Below are 25,936 nucleotides of genomic sequence, written 5' to 3' on the forward strand. Positions count from 1 at the left end.
TATTCAAAAGAGGCGGGGCTCATTATTTTGGCCGTAGACTCTAGTTTTATTGCAGCAGGGGCGGTACTTTCACAACAGGAATTGGAAACAGGATTAAACCGACCAGTGTTATATGAATCAATTGTGTTTTCACCCGTCGAGTCAAAATACTCTCAACCAAAACTAGAACTTTGCGGGGTTGCAAGAATTCTGAAGAAGCTGCAGACACTTCTGTGGGGCCAACACTTCGAGCTACAGGTGGATGCGCAATCGTTGATACAGATGATTAACTCACCATCTCTCCCAAATGCACCAATGACAAGATGGGTAGCGTTCATTCAGCTGTTTTCATTTGACATGGTACATAAGCCTGGGAAAACCTTCACACTGCCGGATGCTCTGTCCAGGCGGCCCATAAGTGAAGAAGAAGAGGAGTTTTACGAGGACGCAGAGGATTTTGATGAGGAGGCACCATTAATTAAAGCCTGCCTACAATTTAAAATAATGTCAACTTCGACGGAACTACTGGAATGGGAAACACCAGGATTCTGGACAGACCTCAAATATTATCTGCAAACATTGAAGCAACCTTGTTCCATGGACTCGGATGAATTCCAAAAACTGAAAAGGAAGTCTGTCAATTATTTCATCCGAGACGGACGGCTTATGAGAAGGCACTCACCCATGCCACAACTAGTTATCTCCAAAATAGCTTACCAAAGTAAATTATTGCGAATGGTGCATGAAGAGCTTGGACACCGGGGGCTTGAGGAAACATATCAGCGACTAGTGTGCCGGTTCTGGTGGCCTAGTTTGAAGAAAAAGGTCAAATTATGGGTACAAAGCTGTGAGCCTTGTCAAAAGAGGGATCCACTAGTCCCACGAGAAATACGACACCCCACAGGGGAAAGCAGCTTATTTGGACGAGTGGCCCTGGACGTCTGTCATATTAAAGCAGGAAGATACAAATACTTGCTAGTGGCTCGTGACGACTTGTCTGGCTGGGTTGAAGCAGCTCCCTTGGTAAAACTGACAGCAGCAACCATTGGGAAATTTCTCTTGGAAGAATGGGTCTACCGCTACGGTGCAATTAAAACGGTAACTGCAGACAATGGGCCTGAATTCAAGAATGAATTTATCAAAGCAGTGGAAAAAGTGGGAGCAGTATTCAAGCCACCTACCCCTTATTATCCGGAAGCAAATGGAATGATTGAGCGAGGTCACAGACCCATTAAAGACACCTTAATCAAAATGTGCGGCGAATCTGGGGGAAAGTGGAGAGAATATCTACCTTTAGTCCTCTTTGCGGACAGAATTTCAACCAAGCGCACAACTGGATACTCACCTTACGAGCTGGTGTTCGGCCAGAAAGCGGTTCTCCCTGTGGACCTAGAAATGGACACTTATCTGGGAATTGACTGGACGGAAATACACACTACAGAAGAACTTCTGGAAGCTAGGACCATGCAATTGGAGCGCAGAGAGGAAATTCTGGGGATAGCTCATGAGAAATTAATGAAAGCCAGGAATTCTTCGGTCAGATACTGGGACAGAAAAATGGCAGCAAGACTTCGAAACCCTTTGGACCCAGGCGAATTGGTGTTAGTTTATAATAAAAGCTTGGAAGATCAGTGGGGAAAGCTTTTCGCAAATCGTTGGAACGGACCTTTTAGGATTAGGAAGCAGCTACCCAAGGGATCTTACATTCTGGAAGAACTGGATGGGGTTGAATTGAAAAGAGCCTACGCAGCTTCCCATATTAAGCGGTTCTACCCTCGAGGACGCAACCTGACGGATATACAGCTTGAGGAGGATCCTTCCCAACCAGAAAACTCAGAGGAGGTGGAAATATCAAGCAATTCTTCAGAAGACAGCTCATCTAACTGGACTGACTAAATCAACCTCCTGGGCATGAGGTTAAACTGTTCAAAACTTTAAGAGCATAATTTTTTTTAAGTTGGGGGAGGAAAGAACTCACTCCTTTAAACTCTTTCTGAAGCTCACAATTCTGGAAACATCAGACTCTCTGTTGGGAAGACACTCTTTGAAGGATCACACTCTTTTCAACAAGATTCAGTTTCTTGTTTAAACTGGACATAATTTTTACAAAGGCAAAAATGACCACAAAAAGAAAAAATTTCTTTAATAGATTAAATACTTACTTTTTCTCTCACATATATAATTTTTTAATTGGCTCTTCTGTTCTCTCACTATAGGTTGGGGACAACCTCTATAAGTTGGGGGAGGGGGTCTGGGGGGTTTAATTTCACGAAGAAGAGAAGAAAACATTTTTTTGGTTTTTTTTACAAATTATGTCGATTTTTTTTGGTTTTTATGTTTTTACCCCAAACGGACTGTGACAACAGACTCTACAACAAAGAAAGACAAGAAACTTTAGTATAAATAAGTACATAAGAAGAAAAAGAACGAAAGAAGGAATTAGCTTACTGTAGTAGTTTACGCATCCCGAACAACCTGGCGTATGGAAGAGCGGTACTCCTCCGAGACTGCTTGGAACACGTGGATTCGCTGAATACGACCTCCCTCGTTCTCGGTCGGGGTGCGTTGACAGTAGGAAATGAAAACTCGGGCAAAAGTCTGATACAACCGAGTATAAGCTTCCGGGTCGAGGCCGGGAAGCGGAGCAGTTTGAGTCGGAACCGGTTGCTGGCGTGGCTCCAGGAGAACCTGAACCTGGGTGTCACTCAAGAATGGGAGATCGCCATGGGGAAAGAAAGGAGTATGGGCGGGACCGGAAGCCTGAGAGGCGTTTTCGGAATCCGTTATGCCTTCCGCATCGGCATCGGAACCGAGCATGGGCGGGCGATATAAAGCCTCGACCTCTGGCAACGTGGGTCGGAACATCCACCCGGGAAGAGTCGACCAAGTAGAATCCCACTCGGGAGTTGGAGGGACCTGACCATAAGCTTTATTAGCAACAAGAAGAACCTTAATACAAAACAAAGGAAAAGAGACTTACCCCACCCGACCACTCGAAGAGTTGGTCCAACTCGTCTTCGGTCTCACCAACCTGGGATTGATCGGCGTCTGAGCCACCAGAACGATCGGAGCGTCTTTCTGACGCAACAGACCCAACAGATGAGCTACGGCAGCTCGTAGCCGGGGTCGTAAGCGGGGAAGGACGGGGGGCAGGAGGGACAAGCCAGTCGTCACCAATAAGGACCCGATTGGACTGTAACATCTATAGACATTGACTTAGTACAGACCAAAAAGCACAACAACACGATAACAGAAGAAAACTTACCGGGTCCTCGCGAGGCTCAGTACCTGGGGAATAAACCGGGGAGTCGGTTCCAGGTCTCCAGCCCGGGCTGCGACCGCGGTAGGTGGGCGAAGGGAATAGGGCACGCGAACCCGCAGCCGGGGACTGAAGGCGCGGGTGGAGTCCCACCAAACCAGGTGGAACCCGCGACGGGTCAGGCGACGGGGTGCGAGGCACGTCCGGGGTGTTTGGACGACCACCCGGGGAAAGAAGCTAGACAAGATTGGATCGTTAGTAATAGGCACGATACGATACCGATAAATGTTTGTTGTATTGGTTGAAGAACGGTACATACCTCTGCTACTTGAGCGACAGCACGTTCATCAAGAATGAACGGTCGATCGTCTTGGGCCACCCGATCCTCTGCGGCTTGATCAAGGCGGGGTTGAGGTCGGTTGGATCGGCGGTATGCGTCCATCCTTTGTCGGGACCACTGAAACCAGCCCGGTGTTAACGCTTCAGCTCGGTATAACGGCCCATCCATGATCAGGATGGGATTATGTATGGAAGAGCCCGGCTAAGTAACAACAAAAAAGGGAACGTTCGGGTTAGTGGTATCAGGAACAACGAGTGACAGACAGGAAAGAAGACTTACACGAGCTGGAGCCTCTGCGGAAGCTCCTCGGTTCCGTAAAGGATAAGGAGAGGAGGAGAAGTAGGTTCGATAATGAGCACGACGAGGCATAGTCTTTCGTGGTCTAAGTAAAGCAAGCCTTGAAACAAGTCAAAAAAAAAGGGGGAAGCAAAGATAAGTGTACTGGACGAGTAAGAGTGAGGAAGTGGTTGAGGACAGGAAAACCAGGAGAGGGGGAGCTCTTTTATACTCGACCGGGGGGGTTCAGCGGGCACTCACCGGCTTATATGTACTACCCTCTGAGCAACTCCCTGACCTGCCAACAGAACCGGTCTACTAACCATTTCGAGTCGACAGCGTCGTTCGATGCAAACCGTCACGAAGCCAGATAGAACCGAAGCCGAGAAATGGGGCCCACGGCTGGACTCGGCATCAAACACGTACACATACGGGCCCACGAAGAGATGACGACAAAGAAGAGAGAAAATGAGCGGTTCGTCAGTTTCGCCGTCTTAGTACCGGTCAAAGGAAAGAAGAAAGAAACAGGTACGCACCGGTGGGAGGTATGGACTACTGAGTTCGGCGAGTGAGGCTGCTGGCGGCAGTGGTACGAGGAGAGCTGTCAAATAAGATCTGGCTGTCAGCTGTCGGATTTTGGATCCACAAATGAAGCTTTCGGTTTTTTTTTCCTTCTTCTTGACGGAAACCAAGAAGAACGGTCAGAATAAGAAAAGAGAAACACCCACCTCATATGACGAAAGTGGTCCGAGGTCAAGAGAACCAACTTGAGGAAACTGAGTCGGCCAGCGGCGCCGGTGACGTAGTCGAAGGAGCCGGAAGATCGGCGAAGTTGAATCGAGGCTGGTTGCTGGTAGAGGCCGAGATGTAGAGGATATATCGATACCCCCTAAGGGGTAGGGCCGATATACATACACATACCCCGTGGCGGGGTGAGAGTAAACACTCGAGACCCGAACGCGAGGTTGGACGTTCGCAGCACCGCAGTCCTCTTGTCGGATTACGCGTAATCCGACAAGACAACTGCGGCGCATTGGATGAACTCCCGCGGGACCCTAATAACTTCGGGCGGGTACGATCAGCACTGTGTACCCGGGCCCCAAGCCCGACCAACCAATCATCAGGAGGCGGGGTCGAGTCCCCGATCACTACTCGTACACCGAGGCGCGCGGCTTCAATAGCGCGCACCCTAAGGCGCTAGAGCAATAGCTGCGGCCGTCACCACAGCACAAGCATCACCCCTGCGCAGCTGCGCAACTGCGCAACTGCGGACTGCGGACTGCGGACTGCGCGCAGCACTTCGACTCCCAGAACCAACAAAAACTTCGTGTTAAGAAAAACCCCAAAATTGACAAAAATCAAAATTGTGGCCAGTTTTCACCCTGCGCAGCCTCTCAAGCCACGTGGCCCAGAAGACGTAAAAATGGCCAACTCTCCAAGGATCCTGCACATCACCACCTAAATTTACCATGTCACAGGTTCAAAAGTTGACAGAAAGCACTTTTCACGGCAAAATTGTCTGGGGACAGACAATAAGTTGGGGGAGGATGTGGTAGACGGAAAAGTGGAAAAATAAAAAGTTTTTTCTATACCACATAATTACTCATACTAGGCCTCAAGATACCCCCAAATGGACCCCAGAAATGGATTCTACGGCCAATTTCACCCCTAGTCACCACTGGAAGCACCCCTGGACCCCTTCTAGTGTGGAAGTTACACCTCATGGACACATATCACACGGCCAGCCCCAGTAACTCAGCTGTCACCTGCCTCAACCCAAGTTTCACAGTAGTACACTTATAAATATCACAGGATACAAACATACATCTCCCTGTCAGGCTACACTCATTACATATTAACTACATACACTCCTTTATATACATAGTATGACATCATTTACACTGTTTCTGCAGCCTCAGACTTGTGTATACACTAATTCCCCCTGTATGACAGCTCATGCAGTCTACTGTCACCTCAGGCATGCGTTAGAATGTTCTGTTGTATATTCTGACATCATTCATGCGCCCCTGAGGGGTTATGACATCATTTGTATCTACTCCCACCAGCTAAAATCCCTCACCCTGTTGTCTAGTTTAGCTGAAACCCTAACCCACAAGCCCCTTTGGGGCTCCACTTTTGTCTATAAAAGGAGCTCTCTCCACCCCCAGTGGTCTGCTCTCCAGTTTCTCACCCAGAACTCACAAGTCACCCAACACTCATCCACACTCAAATCCTAAAACCCTTATAACAATAAATTAACCCTTATAACAACAATTCAACCCTTATAACAAAGTAATTAAAACACTTACACGTTGCCAGTCAAACAGATTTCATCTGGAACAGACCAGACCTATCACTTAATAAAACTTGCCAAGCTGAGCTTGGTGGGTCTTGTTGACTGATAACAGAAGGGCAGAGCTTGCAACTCCACCATACCCTTCACCATTCAGCAAAAGGGTTTCATTACCACTTTTGAGTCTTACAACGGTGCGGGGGAAGAAGGAAAGAAGGAGCAAGATGGGAGGAGATGCCTTGACCCCCAACGTTGGGGATGGAACAGGTTAGACAGTGGATGCAGAGTGTGTGGAAGAGGATGGAATGTGGCTTGGTTGCATAGCAACACATGACATCATGCAGTGCAGTACATGCATGAAAGTGCTGTGTAGCTTAAGCGCCTCATGCAGCATATATCCCTCATTGTTTGTATGTATAGTACAGCATATGCAGGTAGATAAGCTGTACAGGAAGTGTCTCCTGCAGCATAAATCCCCCATTGTTTGTACATGTAGCACAGCATATGCAGGTAGATAAGCTGTACAGGAAGTGTCTCCTGCAGCATAAATCCCTCATTGTTTGTAAATGTAGCACAGCATATGCAGGTAGATAAGCTGTACAGGAAGTGTCTCCTGCGGCATAAATCCCTCATTGTTTGTACATGTAGCACAGCATATGCAGGTAGATAAGATGTACAGGAGGTGTATCCTGCAGCATAAATCCCTCATTGTTTGTAAGGCAGTGCAGAACATGCATGCAGATGCTGTGTAGCTGAGTGTCTCCTGCAGCATAAACCCCAACCCCTTGTTGTTTGTACATGCAGCATAAACCCCTTGTTGTTTGTACATGCAGCGCAGTACATGCATGAGAGTGCTGTGTAGTTGAGATCCCCTGCAGCAATAATCTCTTGTGAGGAGCTTCCCTGGAGCAAAAATCCCTCACCCTTCAATATGTAAGGAGGCCCTTTCCCCCCTCATCAGACTTTTCCCCCATCAGCCTACAGAGGTTTGGTCACATATGGTACTTTAGTCAGCAGTCCGGTTATTAGCGGTATTAGTGGTTAGTACAAGTAGCGTATAAGAAGTTTAGTAGCAGTATTAGTGTTTTGGCAGTAGTAGAACCAAGCATAACACAACAACAAATTTGAGTTAAACAGCATATTAGTGACGTGTAGTACGAGTATAACAAAGTAAGTATATTGCCTGCATGCAAAGAAGTTATAACAGATTTGCTAGCCTGTTGAATAATGTGATCTAGGTTTGATAGAGATTACTATATGAAAGCAACAGTGGGCCGCTACGCTACACTACGCTACAGGGCCACTTAGCGTTAGCGTAGCGGCAAAAAGCGACCACCCATTTTGAGTAGCGTTAGCGCGCTGTTAGCGCCGCTACGCTGCGCTACGTTTCAGCGGCGCTCACAGCGCGCCAATTGTTTGTTAGTGTTAGCGCGCCGCTACAGCACTTTTAGCGGAAAAAAAGGCCTTTTTTTCAGCTAAAAGCACTGTGGCGCACCGTAGCGCGCGCTCTTTTGCGCCCTGCGTGTGTAGCGTTAGCGCAATTGCGCGCATCTGCTCTAACGCTACGCTAACAGCTAAATTAGCTGCGCACCATTTGCGCGTAGCGTTAGCGCAGAGAAGGCGCAATTCCGCTAACGCTACGCTAAAATTTAGTGGAATTCTGCTACGCTACGCCACGCTAACGCGACAGTTAGCGTAGCTGGCCCACCGTTGATGAAAGTAAGATCTATCTTGGAATCAGCCATATCTTTATAAATATTGATTAAAAGACTTTTAGGTATTTGCATAGTATTATTAGAGGGGCAGGTCTTTCAAACCACCCGTAAGTTGTAATAGCCTTTCAACCTATTAAGCAATTTATTTCCCCCTCAGCGGATATTTCACCAAATTATATTTAGTGTCCCACATGAGTCCTACACCAGTCATCAAGTGCTTGATGGCCCAGTCACCCATTCTTTGGGTTGATACAGACTCCACTCAATGACCGGTGTGGTGAGATCAATCAACCATCAACAGCATTAAAATAGTATAGTTTTAAACATTATAGTACATTACAAATTGCATATTAAATATCTTTAGTACAAATCCTTTACATCAAATCTTTTCTCTCAGATGTCACATCTTTTTTATCACCCAGAAAACCTGTGAAAGTCCATTCAGCAGGAATCAATCACGCCACAAAATAGCATAGTTAATCATTAGTTTCACACGTAGATTCATGCTCATACTAGGCGCACAGCCACTTCAGGCTGTTTTGTTTTCACACATATTTCCCCTCAAAGATTTGCATTCACATGTTATTAAATCTCATCTTAGACGTGATCATCTTTCCCAAAGTAGCCATTTTATTTCACAGTATATTAATTTCTTTTCACACTACATTAATTTCTTTTCACACTATATTAATTTCTTTTTCACACACTGATTTCTTATTTCACACTACATACATTATTGTACATCACCAAAACCACTCTCAGACGAGTTTTCATCTATAAAAGGAGGCCTTCCTTGCCCCTTCCTGTTTCCTTTTTCCCCATGCTTGCACTAAATAGTAATATTAAGAGATTACTTCCGCATTCATCACACCACTATAGTATAGTAACGCCTGCATAAATAGTAATATTAAGAAATTACTTCTGCATCCATTACAATATTATAGTATTATAAAATTAGATCTTAAATTTAGAACTTGATAATTATAAATATAACTTACTTTTGATAACAAACTTGATCATATCAAATTTATAACACCTCTCATCCCAAGCACAAGATTCCTGGTTCTTAGGGTCTGAAGCAGTCTAAATTAAGAATTACTCATCTGATTTAGCCACACTATAAATTTTAGTGTACAATCTTCCAGAGTTTATTTAGGAAGGCAGCCCTTCAAGCACCTGTAGCCTAAACTTACCTAGTTTTTGCTATTTCCCTTCCAAGCTCAGATCACGCGTTGCGCAGAAGTTCCACACCGGTGTGGTAAGCCAATCCTGAATATGGCACCAAAATCAAAGTCTTTTCCCCTCAATATAACCCTCTCTGGAATACTCAAGCACCCACCTCCCTTAAGGATCAAGGCCAGGACAACTCATACCCATCAACAGGCCCCCCATTCTCTCTTCACCCTTTTTCCCCGCCTTCTGGATACCCACCTACACCAACTCAATATTTCTCAGGCACCCAGCTAGGCACAAGTGGGAGAAAGTCACCCATCAGACAGAGCCAGACTATTAGGAAAGACCCTGGATATTCATCATCTTTTTCTCTCTTCCCAATCCAGCATAACAACCCCATCTTGGCATTAGCCACACATGTAATAACCATAGAGATTTCATCTTGGTTAACCCTTTTCCCCTTTGGTTTCAGCCCTTCCCTTTTCAGCCACTCATATGACATGTAATCCCTTTCTTCTGATGTTTCATTGTCTCTCCACGTTTCAGCCTCTTCTCAGAACTTCCCATCTCCATAGTAGTTTCAGCCCCAGCCCCTTGATTGAGAATTTTCACTGTTTCATCTTTTCTTCCAACCACAACTCAGCCCCATAATATTTTGTATATAGTCTGCCCTCTTTGGCCCTACCTTTTGTTCCCTATCAGATCCTGTCCCAGCAATCCAGATCACTGGTCACCATTCACTAGCCTAGCTTATGCCATTAAATCAGAGTGGACAAGCTTGATAAGTCTATGCCAAATATATCAGGTTGGACAGACTTTACATTATAACCTTTAACTTGCTATTAGATTAGTAGAAAGTAAACCCTTACACATACCTCAAGAATCTCCGTAGCCACACCTTTCCTTAAGAGTCCATACTCTTATATTCTTTTTCTTGTTCCCCTGAGAGGCAGCCCTTCAAGCACCAAATCCCTCTCAAGCTCTATTCTTCCCTCAGAGTAGTTCCACACCTGGTTGATCATTGAGTAGAGTGTGTACCATCCACTGGATGGCCCGGTCACCCGGTCATCAAGCAGATACACACCCAACTCAATGGCCCGGTCACCCGGTCATCAAGTGGGTGTGTATCCACTCAATGGCCCGGTCATCCGGTCATTGAGTGGAGTGTGTACCCACTCGATGACCAGACTGGGTCATCAAGTAGATACACACCCACTTGATGATTGACACGGTCATCAAGTGGATACCCACTTCACTTGATGGCCAAGCCTATTGTTGAGTGGAGAGGGTTTCCACTCAATGACCCGACTGTGTCTGGTCATTGAGTGGAGAGTGTATCCACTCGCCAACTGGTTCTGGCCATCAAGTGGAGAGTTTATCCACTCGCTGACCGGGTCTGGCAATTGAGTGGAGAGTAGCAACTCGATGACCCGGTTGGGTCATTGGGTCATTGAGTGGTGGGTATTGGTTAAAGTGAGCTGTGTATCCACTCAATGACCCAACCTGGTCATTGAGTTGGGTGTACATGGGAGTATTCTGTGGACTGCATCCGTTATTGACTTGATGACCAGTCTTGATTGGACATTGGTTGAGGGGTGCAGATGCCATGGATGGCCTGTCTGGACTTTGGACCAGCCATTGGGCCACAATTTGATCTGATGAGGTGTGTCCAAAAGAGGTCTTTCTCTATTGGAGGCCATGGATTCAGGAATTTGGGGTGTTTCCTGATTCAGGAAGGCCCTTTCTGCATCCCCTCCTTGTGAAGGATATTGGGTTTGCAGGAAGGAATTCAGGTCCATTTTTTCCCTGACCTGAAACAGTGCAGGAGTCAACTTTGAACCCCCCCCCCCCCCAGTGCAGGTAAGTGCAACGGTGGGTCACTACTTTACTCTACGATAACCGGGGCTGTAGAGTAAAGTAGCAAGCTGCACCTAACATTTTTACAGTTATTGTTAGCGCTAGCGCGCGGACAGTCGCGTCACGTTGATTGTAACTAGCCTTTTTTTGTACAGCCATTACTAGTAAAGTAACGTGTTATCAAGAAAATTAACATGTTATTAAGCAATTAAGGGTCAAATTGGCCCTTATCAAGTAGATCAACGCTTTCTTGAGCAGTGAAAAGCCAAATCAGCCCTGAAATGGCCTTTTCTTGCTCAATATATTGATAAATACCTCCTGCTCTGCCCATAGATATTGTAGCGGCCTTGAAAAGAAAAACACCCGGTGTGGTGCTCCATTCCAAACCATAAGTAGTATTTTATTGCTTTCCTTTACATATATTCATCATTACATTACCCATTTCCCCATAACCCTTCACAAATACCTCATTATTATTGCATATTCAGATTCTACGCCAAATTTCACCTATAGTCACTCATACATAGTGCCCCCTTATCTTCAATGGTTCAGTAGTTATAGAGGATATAAGACTTACAGAAAACCTACAGTCTTCATTAGTTACAATACTCATTTCATTAGTAACTTACTTGAATCATTACATTACATCCCTTTTACATATATATTCTCACATACTAAATCCTTTACATAATTTTACTCATTATGTACTATGCCTATTGTACACATTACATCATTGGATCTATGCTTACCCTTTTCAGTAGTGCTCATCATAACAAGCTGTTACTATGTTCACATCACTTTCCCCATTTGTACAATCTTTTATTCCCATAGCCAGAACCTTCCCCATTTGTACAACCTTCCTTCCCATAGCCAGAACTTCTCATTGTCTGTGCTCATTCTCCTTTCATATAAGAACTGTCCTTCCCCCCCTCACTTGTACCTCATGCAGAGAACTATATACAGAATTTATACTGAATTTTAGATACAGAAATTATAGTGCCCATTCTCATCAACCCATTGATATCAGTGCAGTTGCTCCTGAACCCATTGCTATTGAACCTTTGCCATTGCATTCCCCTCTCTCTTCACTGCTCCAACCCTCTCACCCTCAGTAGTCAGTAGTCAGCTCATAGTACTAGCTCCTAAGATCAAGTAGAAATCAGCCACACCTTTTCTTCTTTTTCTTAGTGTTACTCTCATCCCCTCAGCATTAGTCAGGAAGGCAGTCTCATCAGCACCCTTGCATAGCTTACATTAGTACTAGTGTTGCTATCCATTTCCCTTCTAAGCTCTATTCTCCCCTTTGAGTAGTTCCACACCGGCCGGTGCAATATTGATATCACACCACATTTCCCCATTGCTACCGGTCCGGTTATTGTAGAGGGACCAAAAATTGCTACAATAACATTATGATATTGATAACCGTAAAGTAGCAACCCACCGTTGGTAAGTGCCATTGAGTCAGTTCAATCTGACATTGCTTCAGAGCATCTCCACCGCGGGTGCTAAACTGCGTTGCCAAATCTTTGAGTTCGGCAACTGGGGTGCAGTTTTAGCAACCTGCAGCAAGGCAGCTTTGCACCGCGAGTTGCCATGATGGGCAGCTTGCGGTTGTGAAATGTGTGGTTTTGTGTTGCTGTCGGGGGAGAAGGTGAGAGTATCACATGAGAGATGCGTGATATTCGCAAGGGTGGCGCGAGGTTGGGGTGCTATCCTGTTTCCAAATTTGCGAACAGGATAGCTCACAAGAGGCGAGTTGGCAGATTTGATGTGTGTTTGGCACCCGCGGTGGCGTTGCTAAAGTGGGTTTGGGGTGCTGTATCTGGTTTAGCAACCCGGTTTAGCACCCGCGGTGGAGATGCTCTCAGCCCCCTGGGACGACGTGAGGGGGCTCGGCGCTGCGGCCAGGGAAGCTACATACACAAAACGGGTTGATGCGCTCACCTGAAGTTAAATATGTACATAAAACAGTATTAGTTGTATGTGTATGTAAACACTTTTGGCAGGCTGTGCTTGACTTAATGTTTGCGTAGACAGATACTTGCCACCAACCACGAAGCGAAGTTAACGAATACCTCAATCGAAGTACATAGTCGTTTGTCCATCCCAACCCTCACTGAAATATCAACATGTCTGTCGACTCGCCCGCAAATGCCAACGACAAACCAAACGATATTGGACCAGATGGCGAAAAGATTAAAGGCTTGCGAACCTCACTTCTGCGGTCGTTTCATCCTGAAGCTAACCTTCTCCTCATTTCGGATTTCAAAGATATGACTTATTACGAACTTCTAGGCGTCAGAGGCGATGCGACCGACATAGATCTCAAGGTTCCTCTTCCTCCTGCTTTTCATAGTAGTCACTGACTATCATGTCTATTCTTTGGCTTTCTGTGACAACTCACTAATATACCCAAGAGTCGCTGGTTTATTTCATCTATCCGTTCTCATCGTTCATAGAAAGCTTACCGGAAAGCTGCTATTCGATGGCACCCAGACAAGTTGAGTTTCATGTTCCAGTCGAATCAATTCTACAGCTGGCACTTATCATAATTTCGGTTTGCCTACTGTTAGGAACCCTGGAGACGAAGAGGCTCAGAAGAAATTTGTCTCGATCGGTGAAGCTTATCAAATCCTTTCGGACCCTCAGTCAGTCGCCGCCCATTCCACACAACCCTTTTTATCAAAAAAAATATTGACCGCTATTATCGGCCCTACTTACAACCCAATCATTGATACAGGGAAAGAGCTTTCTACAACAAGAACGGCAAGCGTGAGCATGGTCAAGCAGGTCAAATGCCCATGGAGGATCCAGGAAAATTGTTCGAGACTATGTTTGGTGGTGAAAAGTTCCGGGTTCGCCAATTTGCATGTATCCCCAACAGATTCCAGATAAGTGGACAATTCGAGCTAAATTTCATTATTTATTAGGATTGGATCGGTGAAATATCCTTAGGTAAAGATATAGGCAAGGCATTTGAAACCCATACTACTGAAGAAGAGCGAGAAACAATGAAAGCCGAATGGGCTGCTAAGCAACAAGCCAATGGCTCGGCTAATCAGCAACAGACAATCAAACATGATTTGGACACATCGGTCGCACCTTCTAGTCCTAAAAACACTACACCGGACCTGCGACGTAGCCCATCTCTAGCACCGGGGTCAGGCATTCAACCCAGTCCAGCTAACGCCACCACTTCTACTACCCTCGCGTCATCCTCAAGTCAACCGCCCGGATCTGCCGCCCCTTCAACTTCGAATGCGACTCCGGCAGCGAAGCCCTCGCTAAAACAAACTCCTGAACAACGAGCTGAAGCTGAGAAATACGAAAAACAGCGAAAAGAAGATACGGTCAATCGAGTAAACGACTTGACCAAAAAATTGTTGGAAAGGATCCGGCCGCTAGTCGAAGCTGCCAAACCAGGAGAACCAGGTGACCCGGAGACTGAGCGGTTCAGGAATGGAATCAAAATGGAAGCCGAAGATTTGAAATTGGAAAGCTTTGGTGTTGAATTATTGCGGTTGATTGGTACCGTCTACTATACCAAGGGTAGGTGATACACTAGCTACAATCAACCGGCCGCGCTCCAATTGCCTGACTGTGATATGTCATATTTTATTTCTATGGCGAATGGTCAAATGCAGCTTCGACGTATATCAAACTCCATCGATCGAAATCTCCCTTCACCAACTTTCTTGGGCTCCCTGGGTTCTATGAGAACACGAAGCAAAAGGGAAAGATGATCAAAGAGGCATGGGGAATGTTGAGCTCAACGTTAGATGTGCAAACGGCGATGATGGACCTCGAAAAGCGACAAGAAAAGGGTGAACTGCCTGAGGAAGAGATGGAGAAATTGAACAAGGACCTGGTTGGAAAGGTTTGTTGGTAGTTTTTTTGTTTTGTTTTGGAAGTAGGCTGAGTGACTATGTACATTTCCAATTGACGCATCACGATTTTCCTGCTCAGCTACTGTTGATTTCTTGGAAGGGAACACGCTTCGAATCGGGTGCGATACTTCGTCAAGTTGCTGACAATGTCCTGTCAAAGGTATGAATGACTCCTTTGATGCCCTGCTGGGGCCTTTTGAGTTTTGAATGACTGTTGATTGAGCTTGGTTGCCGCTCATACTAAGGACTCTCCGAATGTTACCGATGAGACGATCATGAATCGGGCGAGGGCACTGGTACTGATTGGAGAGATTTTCAAGGGTGTCGAACCTGACGAAACAGATGAAGAACGCAGGGAACTCGAGCGGTCAGTGTTTTGTTTTGTTTTGTTTTTTTGGATGTGTGTCTGATTTTTGGGGTTGAGGCTGATTGTGATGGATCGGTTGTTCTGCTGGATAGCCTGGTCGCCGAGGCAGCAGCCAAGAAGAAGGACAAGAAAGTCAAAAAATGAGGCAGCTATCCTTCTTCGGTAGAGAAACTCGTAGCAATGAGCGGAGGCCACCCCTGAGCATCCTCTATTTTACTTTCTGAAATGATGCCATAGGATCGTTCTTTGTTTTCCATGTTCTGCTTGCATCTGTCTCCAGTTTCTCTTTTTCTTTCCTGCAATCTCATGCTTCGCACCAGCCATACCGGATCTGATCTTCATGGTCACCTCACACATCTCGACACATTTAAATACATCAATACATGCTGATAACGATGTGTTGTACTTAGTCTATCTTTCCATCCATCCATCTTTCCCTCTTCCCTCTGCTCACCCTCCGCACCTTTCCCTCCATCGCGGCGGATCGAGACCTGCGTAATGATACCCTTCTTGAGCTGAAACAGCGTTCGAGGGCCTGCCGAACCCTTCGCGCCGATTGCAGAGACCCATGTGATGAGATCGTTGCACAAAATCCTCACTCACACATCCATCCATCCATCCACCCAGATCCCCCCAGCCCATGTCCATCTTCAGCATCGGCAGATTCGGGCTAGGACCCTCGCCGAGGCGCTCCATATGGGTCGGCTCCCATTCGGATACGATCTACGGGCCAGCCACCCCAGTCGGAGTCAAATCGGCATTGGCCATCATCCGTATCGATGGTCCTCAGGCTGTCGACGTCTATCACTCAATCACTCGAGCTCTCAAACCAACCAACGCACCACCAAAGCCTCCTCCTCCCGGCAAGGTCATCCTCCGCAAGGTAATCTGTCCCGTGACCCATCATATCATCGATCCCGAGGCTGCCATCCTGCGATTCGATCATCCGCAACACGCCGCATCGACGGTCGAATTCCACCTGCACGGCTCACCTGCCATCACCAAGGCCCTTCTCGGCACTCTATCCAAGCTCCGCCATCTCCGACTCGCGCAACCTGGTGAATTCACCCGCAGGCGGTTCGTCCGCGCAAATGGCAAAATGGACATCAATAAAATCTTGGGCCTCAAACACTTAATTGAAGCAGAAACTGAAGAACAAAGGAGATGGGCTGTCTCCGAATTCGATGTCAGTTCTTTTTCAATCCAACCCCTTATTATACTGATGATAACGATGCTGATTCTTGAGAATGTTTTTTTTCTTCTTCTTCTTCCTTTCCATGCATGTAGTCACGATTTGACCAAACATACCGCCAGATGCGAGAAAAATTGAAGCAATCGATGGCACTTTGTGAAGCGATTATCGATTTCAGTGAGGATGGATCGATGGATGATGGAGAGATTTGGAATCAGGTTATTGATCATCTCCTTGATCTCAAGTCGACTGTCAATATCCAATTATCTCAATCTCAGCGACGCGAGAAAATCTCGATGGGCATCAAGGTCTCTCTCTACGGCTCCCCGAACGTTGGGAAAAGCACTCTTCTTAACTACCTGATCAATCGAGAGGCTGCTATCGTATCCCCCTATCCTGGAACCACGCGCGACATAATCGAGGTGTCCATTGATTATCATGGATTTCCAGTCATCTTGTCAGATACCGCTGGGCTTCGGTCCAGCAATGACCCAGTCGAAGAAATCGGGATCAACAGAGCTAAGGAAAAGTTGAGCACATCGAAACGTTCTTCAATGCAACTTTGCCTTTTTGCTGTCCAGACCAATTAAACATCAATATCCTCGCATAATTTGTCTTATTAGCATCAGCAAGGCGGACGTTCGGCTATTACTAGTTTCGGCAATTGATGTGGATTCATTCGATGACCAAGATTCCATTCTGGGGCAAGAAGCCCAAGATAATCGACCAACTATGATCTTGGTTACTAAGACTGACCTGCTCACAGATTTGCCTGGCCATATTGATCTAATAGTCAAGAAACTCAACCATCACTTTCCTGGCGTCCCGATCCATCCGATCAGCGTGTCCAATCAAACTCCTCAACGTGGAATGCCCCAGTTCATCAAATCGTTGGAGGATTACTTGAGATCCTTGTCAGTCCTGACTGGCTTTTTTCAGTTGATAGCTTGATGTAAAAAGAACAGAAACCTGAACGTTTTTTCTTCCTGCCAATTTTATTTTTGTTTTTATTGCCCACTGTCTAGGTATGGATCAGAGGGATCCGAAAAACAAAACTCATTTTATTTGACAAATTATCAAAAGATACACCTCGAGAAAATTTTATTACACATAAAAGCATTCATTGATCGTTTGCGGGTTCATCTCTCTGGCCGAAGAGATGATAATCAGCCTCGGGAAGACCTAGATTTAGTGATTCTGATCGAAGAATTGCGACTGGTGTCCGGTCTGCTAGCTAAATTATCCTTCACTAATCTTCCGCCCTCTCAACTTGATCATCATCACCATCCGGACGAAATTTCCACGGATGAAATACTTGGTGAAATGTCGGTGTGAATTTCCTCCTCTCGTGAACTTTGAATCACTTCTTCTCGGGGCCCCCCTCAGAATCGAAGTAGGTCCTCCAAAGCTAGATTTTCCCGCGAAAAATCTAGACTTTGAGGGTCTAATTCAACATCTGCAAGGGCCTCAGATTTAGCGAGAAGTCCTGCAAGGGCCTCAGATTTGACGAGAAGTCTTCTATATCACCTTAGTTTTACGTCCTTCCACTGACAACAACCATTTCCTTCTTTCTTTCACTATTTGGCGTAGTTTTAGTAGCTTTTGCATTGGGAAATGAATCTTTACACCGGCGCGTTCATTCATCGCATTCAACTTCACTTCTGTTTGGCGTGGAGGTGAAGGCATGTACTAAGGATGGCTAATGGGTGGGCTTTCCAATGGGCCACCTGCGGGCTCCAATTGCGCCAATCATTTTTTTTGCTCATGAACCAGACAAGACAGCCTCTGGGGTTCTAGACCATTTACTTAGATTTACTTAGATGAGAGGCCTGTTCACTCAAACCCCTTGTTTGGATGTTGCCGGGCTGCCCATTAGCCATCCTTAGCATGTACCAATGTATCATCCTTCATTCGGTTGGGAATTGATTGAGTAAATTATGAAAAATCTGGATACAATGCAATTATGCATCTGGTTCACCGTGGGCCATGAGGAAGTATGTTTTGTGTTTGATAAATACATAAATTTCAAGAAGGCGAGCTTCCATGAACATCAACCTCCTCCCGACCAACCAACCCTTTTTGTTCAGGCTCCAGAGAGCTGAATCCTGTCAGGATGTTGCTTTCGTGCTGCGCTCCAGAGCGCCAAAAATGGGCATTGCTTGCGTGCTGCTCTTCGGCGAGTCAAAATAGCAATGCCCAGCTGCATCACTTTACTTCCGCTCTCCACAGGGCTAACAAACCGATCCTGGCTAGGTGTTGCTTCCAAGGTAGTTCTGTCAGCTTCTGAGGTATTAAAAACCTTGAGTTGTGAGTTATTCCAAGGCTTTTGGGGGAGCAGTTACTCAGCAGCAGTCATCTGAGCGGGCAGGCCTTAGCCCAATAGGGGGTTTCACAGTTGGGAAACCTGGGAAGGAGTTCAAGCGCTCGCGAGAGCCACGGTAGAGAGAATACATATAGTAGTCCGGTTGTCTGGGGTTATCTACCGAGCTAGGCGGGAACAAGACTGTGGAGTATGTAAGTATATGGGGCCTGTGACAGCCTTGTGAAGTCCGCGGTAAGCGCGGGCTTTCCAAGTACAGGCGCTTGACAAGGAAGAACTGAGGAAAGCAACGCCGAACGGATAGAAAACGAGAACATCCTCAAAGAAGTCATCGTGGGAGAGATGGCTGAAGAAAACTCCGGAACGGTGCGTTGTCAAAATTCTTGTTCCCATCCAGCAGGTTCGCAAGTAGAGTCCTTCGTACATAGACGCGAGAAACAAACTGCTCGAATTCTGATTCTGTTGCACAACTTCGAACGGATTAGCAAGATCAACAGGTCGAAGACGAAGAAGAGGATTCCGTCGCCTTAGGTCCAACGCCTATCAGTGCACTCTCAGAGCATGGTATTAGTGCATCGGATATCAAGAAACTCACCGAAGCCGGAAACGATACCATCGAAGCCATCGCGTACCAGCCCCGTAAAGCGTTATTATCGATCAAAGGCATTTCAGAAGCCAAAGCAGACAAGCTCTTATCGATTTGCCATCAACTCGTCCCACTCGGCTTTACCACAGCAGCCGAAATCCATAATCGTAGATCGGTGATGATCCATATCACAACAGGTTCTAAGAACTTAGATACTATGCTTGGCGGCGGAATAGATACCCAGTCCATCACTGAATTTTATGGCGAATTTCGTACTGGTAAAAGTCAACTTTGCCATCATCTAGCCGTCAGCTGTCAATTACCTGCAAATATGGGTGGGGGTGAAGGAAAATGTATGTTTATTGATACTGAGGGCACTTTTCGTCCCGAGAGGATCCTTGCAATCGCCGAACGATACGGCATGGATGGTGAAGAGGTACTCAATAATATTGCTGTCGCCAGGGCTTACAATTCCGATCATCAGTCTCAACTCTTACGTGAGGCCTCAAGACTGATGACCCTCTCTCGGTAGGAGAAATTCATCAATTTTGTGGAATCTCGTTTCTGGTGTGATGTGCACCTGCATTAAGATTTAACTCATTTTGACCCTCAAAAATGCAGATTTGCCATTCTTATCGTTGACTCCGCCACAGCCCTCTATAGAACTGATTACAGTGGTAGAGGAGAACTAGCGGACCGACAGGCTCATTTGGCGAAGTTCCTACGAGGTTGTCTTGGCTTGGCGGAGCAGTTTGGGGTCGCAGTCGTCGTTACCAACCAAGTCATGTCCAGTCCCGATTCAGGACCTGGTGGTGGTGGATTGGGCAAAGCTCCTATCGGTGGTAACATTATGGCACATAGCTCTACAACCCGGTAATTTCTCAGTCTTATTATCCGAACGAGATCACTCCTCTGGCCAAATTGGTTATAACTCGGCTAATTTTTACAATTTCTGTTTCTCATCATTGTTTTCGCGTGTGTACTTAAAAGCCTGCAATTTAGGAAAGGCAGGGAAACTACGAGAATAGTGAAATTGATCGACTCGCCTTGCCTGCCTGAGGGCGAAACAAAAATGGCCATCTATCAAAATGGAATCGGGGACCCAGAAGAAGAATAAAATGAGCACAACCCTCTAGTATTCGTCCTTCGGAAATTTCCTTCGCATCTTCTCCCTCATTTTTTCCTCCTATTTGGTGCTCGATTTTTGCATTTATCATTGCATTTAGCGGTGTATGTTTGTATGTTTATCCACATGTATTTTGATCCCTCTCGGAGAAAAAAATACAATCCTTATCTAGTCGTTTGAAGTTATGAATTGCCTTTTTTTGCAGTGATACATGTGAAGGAGACACAAGAATAGTGGAGTGTACGTTGTCCATCGTTTTTAAGGGGCAACATGGCCCTGCAGGAAAGGGGATCACAATAAAAACAGTTCAAATCAAGTGGTGTCAATAAGTTACAACTGCGGTCACTCTCTCCAGGACTGCAACCATCTAAAAATGCCAGTTCATGTGGTCCTGTTAATAAGAGAGATGGAAACAGTGTGGCATACCGAATCAGGAGGTCAGTTTTGACTTTCTTCATTCCAACATCAGAGCAATCTGTGCTCAAACTTGAAGTTGTGCCATTATACTTCCCACGTAACTCTTCAATGTCATCAGAGGCATAAACCTTTTGGGATATTTTGCCGATCGATCCCCCCCGGCGTTTGGATCCCTGGAATGATAACCTTGTGCCACGACTGTGTAGATGGGTCTCAATGAATCAACAACCCACTTCAGGTTCTTAACTACCTCCTCCTCTTCCTTTTCAACCAAAGTGGCCAGTTCATCCCAACTAGTTTTTTGGCAGGCGGGCTGCCTGGTTGTACGGGTACTTGTTTCTGAATTGATATTATTAGTTAGACCCTAACTTAACTAAGTCTCTCTTGATGTGGAGGGGTCGTGTTGGAATTTGGTCTCCACTTATCCCTAAAATCCATTCCATTTCTCAATTCACCATCTCCACCTACTTTATCCTCCTCTATAGACTAGTCTTCAGATCAAAGATATCCAACACTTATGTGGCCCCCTTTCTATGTGGTCTGTGGTTATCCATGGTCATGTTGCTTTCTTACTATCTTGTAGACATTGTTCCCTGATTAGAATAGATTTTTAGCTTTCCAGTTTACTGCTTATCCTCTACATTGTAAAGATGGCAATTGGTACCCGGTACCACCTGGTTTATGGACTCAGATGAACAGCAGGTACCACACCTGGTGTGGTAGACGGAAAAGTGAAAAATCAAAAGTTTTTTCTCATACATATATTTACTAACCCTAGGCCTCAAGATACCACCAAATGGACCTCAGAAATGGGTTCTACGGCCAATGTTACCCCTAGTCACCACTGGAAGTGTCACTGGAACCCCGCTGTAAAGCTCAAAAGTGTTCCTGAGAACCTTTTGCTGAGTGCGGAAAGGGATGTATGAGGAAACCTCTGCCTTTCCTGGTTCACTAGACACTAAAACAAGCCCACCAATCTCAGATTGGCAGGTTTAATGTAGTGATAGTGGAGTGTTATCAAAAGATAACTGTTGTTATAAAGTGGGTGCAATGAAGTTGCTAAAATGTGTTATGAGTGAGGAGTCTGGACTTCAACCAGGTGATAGTTGGTCAAAGAGGACCCCTCAGAGGTTTGTGTTATGTAATGTAAGTGTTGTGTAGAGTTGTTATTTTGTGTGTAAGCGTTTTTAATGTGTGTAAAACCAAAATATAGGGTGACTGATATATTGTGGAGTGAGCAGTTGTGTACTTTGTTATAGGGGAAACTGAGTGCAGGTAGTCTGCTAGTAGTCAGCCGGGGGAAATTTACAACAGGGGAGGAGAGCCTCCTTTTATAGACAACAGTGAGGGATTTTAGCTCCAGAGGAGCTCCACATGAGATATTTTAGCTAGGTACATGAGGGTTTTTGGCTAGTACATATACGGAATGGGTGAATGTGATTGGTCAGGACTGTGCAGGTGATTATGGGTTATGACATGCAGGCTGAATCAGGAGGTGCGATTGGTCAGGACTGGATGTTAGTGTAGTCATCCTGTAACCAGGTCACCTGCTGTTGTTATGCAACAAAAATCCACTAGCGCATGCAGCTAGTGCATGCAGCTATCACATGCAGCTAGCACCTGCATGTGGGCCTGCATGTGTACACTGTATGTATGTAAGTGATGATGCAGCTATGTGTAAATATGTATGTAGCTATCTATGTAACCGTGTGTGTAACTAAGTGTTGTAAATGTGGATTGTGTAACTGTTTGTTATGGTTCGGCTTGGAGGGAGGGGACGGATGTCAGGTCTTCTAGCTCTTTAGGTTGATTGCTAGGTGGGGAAGAAGTGAGGATCTTCCCCCGGCTCCCATCTAAGGCAGAGAGCCGTGACATGTATGTACAGGTGTGACATGTCCCTGGCGCAGGCCATGGCGCGCACTGGAGCGGCTCATAACACTACTCCCCCCTTAACGCCCAAGCCCCCGGCTCTGCGCTCTCTCCCTCGGCGGCAATAAAAAACCCTGTGGGCAAAAAAGCCTACCCTCTCTATTCACCGAAACCTTTTTGTCCTTTTGTGCGTTGAAGCCGCGTTGGGGAATTTTCCGTCGAACTTGGCGTGTAGATCTTCACAATTTTTCAGGTTGTTGAGTGGTTCCCACGAGTTGTGTTCCGGCCCGTAACCCTTCCACTCAATGAGGTACTCCACGCGCTTCCCTCGCCTCCTGCAATCCAGAATTTCCCCTACTTCCCACTCGTCGGATCCCTCGACCTCCACTGGTCCCGGTTGCCCCACCGCGCGACCCGCGATAGTGTCCGTCGTATGTTTCCTGAGTACAGACACGTGAAAGACAGGGTGCACCCCTTTCATCGAAAGAGGTAAAGTCAGCTTGTATACCAAATCAGAAATCTTAGATAAGATTGGGAATGGCCCGAGCCATTGGTGGCTTAGTTTGGGACATGGCCGGGTTGAGGAGATTTTCTTGCTGTCAAGCCATACCGCGTCGCCAACATCCCATTTTGGGGTCTCCCTCACCCCCCGGTCAAACTGAGTCTTCATAGTTGATTGGGCTAGCTCCAGCCCTGCCGCCAGCTCCTGCTGCACCTCCGCTATCTGCCGGATCCGCGCCTCCACCGCGGGGATGCACTGTCCGCTTGACGGGATCCCCCCATACGTCGGGTCGAAGCCGTAATTGGCCTTGAACGGCGACATCCCGGTTGACTTGTGGTGGTTATTGTTATGTGCGAATTCGGCCATGGCAAGTAGCGGCTCCCAGTTGTTCTGATGATATCCCACGAAGTGCCTAAGATATTGCTCAACTGCTTTATTGGCGGTCTCCGATTGTCCGTCCGTCCTAGGGTGATAGGCTGTTGACGGCTGCAGGCGGATCCCCAGGCGTTGGCTGAGCTCCTTAGTGACTTGAGATATAAAAATGCTTCCCCTATCCAACACTATTGTCTTTGGGGTTCCGTGGAGTCGCCATACGTGTCGCAGCATCAACTCCGCTAATCCCTCCGCGTCCATGGTCTTCTTACAAGGGATGAAATGGGCCATCTTGGTGAGACGGTCCACCACTGTCAGAATGCTGTCGCTGTTGTTGGACTCCGGAAAATCTGTGATCAGATCATATGATATGTCCATCCACGGGCTGGCTGGGACCGGCAATGGCTCTAGCGTGCCAAACGGTTTCTGGGTTACCACTTTGGTTCGCTGGCAGGAGTCGCAGCCGTTGACGTAGCAGTTCACGAATCGCTTTTGCGAGGGCCAGTTGAAGCACCGTTGTACTAGCGCTAGCGTCTTTGCCCTACCCGGATGTCCGGCCAATTTGCAGTCGTGCCTGCTGCGAAGAATGGCCGCTTTGATCATGTCGTTGTTAGGCATCTCGATCACTCCTTGTCTGTACACCACTCCATCGTACACTGTGTACTCTGACGCGTCGCCACTCCGCGCTGAGCCCCCGTTAACCCGGCTGTCAGCTAAAATTTCCAGCAGACGACTGTCAGATTGCGTAGCAACTCGAATACGACTTATCAATTCCGCATCCGACGGGTTTTTGTCGTCCTGCGTGTCTTCCGGGGTTTGTCCCTCTTCATCGTCTATTCCCAGCACATCCACCTCAAACCAGTGTGCCGCGTCGTCAAGGTCAACCGACTCGTCCAAAAACCAGCTATTGACTTCCTCCAGCGCCGATATCTCCGCAAATGTACGCGCCGTGATGTTAGATGGCCATAGGATTTGACCAAACGTCAGTTTGGTCTCAGTCGTGGGGGCTAAGTCTGGTCGTTGCAATAGCGCATCTGGTTTGGCGGCCTGGCGGCCGGGTTGGAAAATAATTTTGAAGTCAAAACATCCAAGGGTCTCTGCCCAGCGGGCCTGTCTGCGGGGAGAGACTTCGTAGTCATGGAACTTTCTAGATTGCGGTGGTCGGTGTACACTATTGCTGTGAGCCTGTTGGGTTTTCCTTCCAAATAGTGCCACCATTCCTTAAACGCCGCTACAATAGCCAAGAGTTCCTTGTCGAAGATTTCATAATTACGTTTGGCTTGGATGAGTGACCGGGAGAGATACGCTACCGGGTGTAGCTCCCCGTCCTTAGCGCATATCTGAGACAGGACCGCTCCTAAAGCAAAGTCCGAACAGTCGCATTTGAGTATGAATGCCCTGTACGGATCCGCTATCTTGAGGACTGGCGCTGTAGTGAACGCTGTCTTGAGTGACTCAAACACGGCCTGACATCGATCGTCCCAGGCGAACCTAGCATGACCTTTAGTAAGGTTGTGTAGTGGTCGTGTCGTGCGGGAAAACTGGGGGATGAACCTCCGGTAGAAATTTGCAAAGCCAATAAACCTTTGCAGCTCCGTCAGATTTCTTGGAGCCAGCCAGTCAGTGACGGCCGTTACCTTGGCGGGGTCCATTCGCACTCGATTACAAGAGATTAGCAGGCCAAGGTATTCGACTTCTGACCGGGAGAATTCGCACTTTTCCGGCTTGAGCCATAACTGGTGTTTGCTGAGCGTTTCCAGGATGCTACTGACGGCCTCTTCGTGGTCGGATCCTTCTTGAGTGCAAACCATAATGTCGTCGAGGTAAGCGGCGGCGTCCTTCCCTATCCTCCCCAGAAGTATATCCTGCATGAAATACTGGAAAAAGCCGGGCGCCCCCGTTGGTCCGAACGGCATCGTCAACGGCGCAAACTGGGATAGGCTGGTTGTGGCACACCTTGATGAGCATGGGCTGGGCCCAACTGCTGGCTTTTCCGGAGAGGTACAACAGGGCGAACACGACCTTTGACTTGTTGTCTGGGAAGGCCGTCGGGTTGGCGACAATATACAGGCTGACCTGATTTGCGTAGACTTCGGCCTTTGACCCTTGGGCTCCGTTGTACTTGTCCGGCACCCCAATCTTGGGGCCTCTGCCGGGGGGTGGGGCTGCAGGTTGGGCTTGAGGGGCGTTCGGGTCGTTTGGTTGAGCCGCTGCTTGTTGGAGTGCGGCCTCTGCTTGCTGTCGACCGTCCTCGGCCGCCAAGCGCACCGCCTCCGCCTGTCTTCGTAATTCGCGCTCTTTGTTCACGACCGCCATGAGGTCGGCCAGTTGCTGTTGGAGGGCCGCGGCATCCATTGTGGTCGTCTATCTTTTGATTTGGTTTCTCAGTTCCCGAAGGTGCTTTTC

At 46.9% G+C, this 25,936-nt stretch overlaps 3 protein-coding genes across 3 annotated transcripts; all 3 read left to right on the top strand.

The window, feature by feature from the left end:
- Window positions 1-13,021: 13,021 nt before the first annotated feature.
- Window positions 13,022-15,290, top strand: PtA15_14A13 (uncharacterized protein; the record flags this gene model as incomplete). The annotated part of the gene is made up of 10 exons (XM_053162825.1): window positions 13,022-13,094; window positions 13,164-13,222; window positions 13,352-13,392; window positions 13,466-13,540; window positions 13,633-13,747; window positions 13,823-14,441; window positions 14,537-14,769; window positions 14,859-14,939; window positions 15,025-15,146; window positions 15,239-15,290. The coding sequence occupies 10 exons, from the start codon at window positions 13,022-13,024 to the stop codon at window positions 15,288-15,290; spliced, it is 1,470 nt and encodes a 489-aa protein (XP_053026688.1).
- A 496-nt stretch (window positions 15,291-15,786) lies between these two features.
- Window positions 15,787-17,956, top strand: PtA15_14A14 (uncharacterized protein; the record flags this gene model as incomplete). The annotated part of the gene is made up of 5 exons (XM_053162836.1): window positions 15,787-16,332; window positions 16,434-16,867; window positions 16,962-17,252; window positions 17,364-17,663; window positions 17,929-17,956. 5 exons carry the CDS (start codon window positions 15,787-15,789, stop codon window positions 17,954-17,956), a joined length of 1,599 nt encoding a protein of 532 aa, XP_053026689.1.
- A 1,044-nt stretch (window positions 17,957-19,000) lies between these two features.
- On the top strand, window positions 19,001-20,361 carry PtA15_14A15 (uncharacterized protein; the record flags this gene model as incomplete). The annotated part of the gene is made up of 4 exons (XM_053162847.1): window positions 19,001-19,024; window positions 19,144-19,772; window positions 19,866-20,117; window positions 20,235-20,361. The coding sequence occupies 4 exons, from the start codon at window positions 19,001-19,003 to the stop codon at window positions 20,359-20,361; spliced, it is 1,032 nt and encodes a 343-aa protein (XP_053026690.1).
- Window positions 20,362-25,936: the final 5,575 nt, after the last annotated feature.

Source organism: Puccinia triticina, chromosome 14A, assembly GCF_026914185.1.
Source record: "Puccinia triticina chromosome 14A, complete sequence".
NCBI lineage: Eukaryota > Fungi > Basidiomycota > Pucciniomycetes > Pucciniales > Pucciniaceae > Puccinia > Puccinia triticina.